We start from the raw sequence: 3640 nt of genomic DNA on the forward strand, positions 1-3640 counted from the left end.
CCTCAGATTGCGAGTCAAGCGACCTAACCACTTGGCCATGCCGGGCCACGAAGACTGGGACGGTCAATCCCACTATTCGTTGGTAAAAGAGTAGCCCAAGAGTTGGCGGTGGGTGGTGATGACTAGCTGCCTTCCCTCTAGTCTTACACTGCTAAATTAGTGACGGCTAGCGCAGATAGACCTCGTGTAGATTTGCGCGAAATCCAAAACAAATAAACAAACAATTCATTAGATAAAATAACGTACACAAATGTCACGTGTAGCTACTTCATCAGAAGATCTTAGACCGTACAAGAGTGTACGTTATAGAGGAAACTAGCACCACAGGAAATAATAACATTTGTTGCTTACCATCCGATTTCGTCTTCTCGAAACGCCCCGCTTTGAAAAACACTGTGATCAGAAGCATACAGGTCATGAATAAGACATTCTTGCAATTGGGGCGCATGACTAGGGGGTTAGTAACTTGGAACTTTAACAGGAAGTATTAAAAGAGTTTCCAATTCGCTGTTTGAAGTAATATACGCAGTTCGGTTGTTGTTTTCTGCTCGAAAACGAAAACTTTGATTTTTAGGTTTTACTGAAACTTCAGATAATAAATATTATGCTGTATTGGAATTAATATATTCCCCAATACTTCGTAAAGTCGTATCAAACATAAAGTTGGTTATCCTTCTTGCTTATTTCTACGCCTGATTCTATACTGGTGTGGTACGAGCCGCGGAATTTTGCAGCGCACTCGTTGTTTCTGGTTGCTAGAGCAATCAATACGTCACGTGTGAGTTGACCAATGACTAAAATGAGGCAGTTTATCCAGAGGGCGCCACTTAAAAGACAACAAACTTGAGGACTATGTTCATTGGGATTTTACTACTAATGTTTTGGTTTTAAGAGGTAGCGACTTCTTTTTTCTTTTTCCTCCGACGACACAGAAAAATTGTATTCACTAGAAACGAAATTATGAGCAGAAAAAGTATTATTAATAATTCACATTGGATATAAACGACATTTTGCACTCAACAGTTATAATTCTCAGCGGATCCCAAGTCCACATTAATTTATTTTTCATTTTTAGAATATTAGAATAAACCAAATGTTCGTCACATTAAGCTGAAATGAAATATAAGTTCCAAATTTAAATAATATCTTAAAATAGCTCGAAGCAATCCAAACGTTCTCCATCCGAAAATATTAATCTCGTGAATTAATGACATAGTTTTGTATATAAAGTCACCTTCCATCTTTTCTTGGTGGAAATGCGTTTGAGGCTGTCTAGCTTATCGGCTGACTTAAGCACTTGTGTTTCCTTAACCTTCAAGTGCTGTAAAGTTACCCGTCTAGAGTGGTATAAACACTCCACTGGAAGGATTCTTACCATCGATTTTTGCTCTGCAGATGAGAAGCATAATAGTTTTAGGTTTCAGAACTTAACTTTCACAACTCATTTAGTCATGTATGATTTGATACGAGCTAATATATTTCTCATTACAAACTAATTCATTTTTAATTCGCCCGTAATTTCGTTTAAGAACTCATTATTGTTATTATATTCTTAGCTTATTTAGGATAAAAAACCACACGAAAAAAATAGAAATAATATTGTGTTTTATTTTTCATGGCGGATGGTTACACTAGAAGGAAGTAGCATGACGAGTTTAGGCGTAATGCCAGATGTATTAAACATTTATCTTGGGAAGATGAATGGTTTGGCTTTCTAGCCACTTACAATCATAAGCGCAGCAGAAAATTTACTGACTCTTGTGATTTTTCGTTTATACATTCCATTCTATATTTTATCGACTCTGAAAAAAAAATTAGTATATCTCAAAACTTTATTACTCATTTGATCTTTATTTATTTTCTATCCACTAATGTGAAAACTTAATAGGTTTCATTTTAAAACCTTCACAATTCACTGCTCTGTAAGAACCTGTTAAATAATGAGAATTGAACAACGTTTGCTTCTTTTCGTAAAGAGATTTCAAAATCATTAAACATCAATTACTCATTAAACTCTGTCCCCCGATGGGTCAGCGATAAGTTGATGGACTTCAATTCTCCGCGGTGGACAAAGTGTAACTAGCCAATTGTGTAGCTTTGCGTTAAAATGACAATGACACCATCTTTTAACAGACTGAACACGAATGTTCAATTCTCATTATTTAACAGGTTCTTACAGAGCAGTGTTTTTAACAGACTGAACACGTTGTTCAATTCTCATTATTTAACAGGTTCTTACAGAGCAGTGTTTTAACAGACTGAACACGATATTTCTTGAGAGTTACTATTTCATTTCAGATCTTTGTAACTCAAAACGTTATGATTATTTCAGAGTGAGAAGCATAGCAAATGCATGTTCCACGCTCTTCTTAAAATGTTCCGAAAGGGTATTTGTGTGGGCCTGACGTGGCCTAGTGGTTAACGTGTAGGGCTGCGGATCGAACGGTCCTAGATGTGAAACGTGATGTTGCTGCACACATTCTGCAATTTTAAGTCTGTAAGATGGTGAGTAACAAGGTAGTGTTATTGACGAAACACACGAAACTACATATGATGTAAAACGAAACTAGACTTATGGACTTTGATTCTTGGAATTATAGATTGATAAAAAAACATTTCTTGAAACAAAAGTTTCAATCTTAGATTTAGGTAGATCACAGAACTATGATGACGTATTATATGTTGGTACATCGTTAATGACATGCACGTGCATGAGGCAGATTAAAATGATTAACTTGAATTAATATAATAAATTTATCAACAAGATATATTTCCAGACTAAGAGATCTATTTGTCTGTCCGTCCGCTTACCTTCTTGTCTCTCTATCAGTATGTCTGCTTCCCAACTTGTCTGTCTATCTGTCTGTCGGTGTAAAAGTCATAGTTTAAACGCTGAAAGCTGGTGAAGCATTAGCAAACCAATAAGCAAAAATTTGTGACGAAGCTCACGTTGACTGGAGACAATTTTGTTTTCGACTTTCTTCTTAATTTGTCCATTTCGGATTCAAAATTTGAATCTATCTTTTGTTTCCCACAAGTCACTGCCCGTGAGGCTTTTCATTAAATTCTAGAACTCATCAGTTGAGCTACTGTTTACGTCCTTCCTGTTTTTCTATTTCTCTGCCTGTGTGTGTTTGTTCACTTGTCTATGGAAGTACATTATACAGTATACGTGTTTTCATAACTCTGATTTCAATATACTCTGACATAATGACTGTAGGCTAAGAAGGCAGTTTCTATAGTTACTGTATCTACACTTTATGAGGTTTGAATCCAACTTCAAAGGTTTGGAAAGCGCTATGTTTGTGGCTGACAGAACTTTCAATCGCAAGTTATATCAGCTTTGGCTGAAACAAAATGGATTAACTTGTTTTGTCTGTTGAGCAGGGAGCGACTGTCGGTTTAATCTGCTGATTTTTGACGGTTCTTTCACCAAATGTAAACAAAGTGGTGGATACAGAGAGAAGTTATCTGCTCTGCATTTTATTGTTTGAGGATTTTAAATTAAAACTGGCGTTTTGCGGAAATGTTTTGTGTGGTTGCCTGCTGAACCATACAAAAAGTCTGAAACTGACGTCTACACCTTTTATTACGAACACACTTCTGAATGAATATAGAATATATTTCATAGAATACATAT

General features: G+C 36.0%; 1 protein-coding gene across 1 annotated transcript in view; it reads right to left on the reverse strand.

Moving 5' to 3' along the window:
* Positions 1-741, reverse strand: part of LOC106460424 (locomotion-related protein Hikaru genki-like) — a 50399-nt gene extending 49658 nt beyond the window's left edge. The window contains exon 1 of the mRNA XM_022387134.1: positions 352-741. Within this exon, the coding sequence (XP_022242842.1) occupies positions 352-448 (97 nt within the window). The 5' untranslated portion in view covers positions 449-741. The remainder of the gene's footprint in view (positions 1-351) is intronic.
* Positions 742-3640: the final 2899 nt, after the last annotated feature.

This window comes from Limulus polyphemus, unplaced genomic scaffold, assembly GCF_000517525.1.
Source record: "Limulus polyphemus unplaced genomic scaffold, Limulus_polyphemus-2.1.2 Scaffold768, whole genome shotgun sequence".
Lineage (NCBI taxonomy): Eukaryota > Metazoa > Arthropoda > Merostomata > Xiphosura > Limulidae > Limulus > Limulus polyphemus.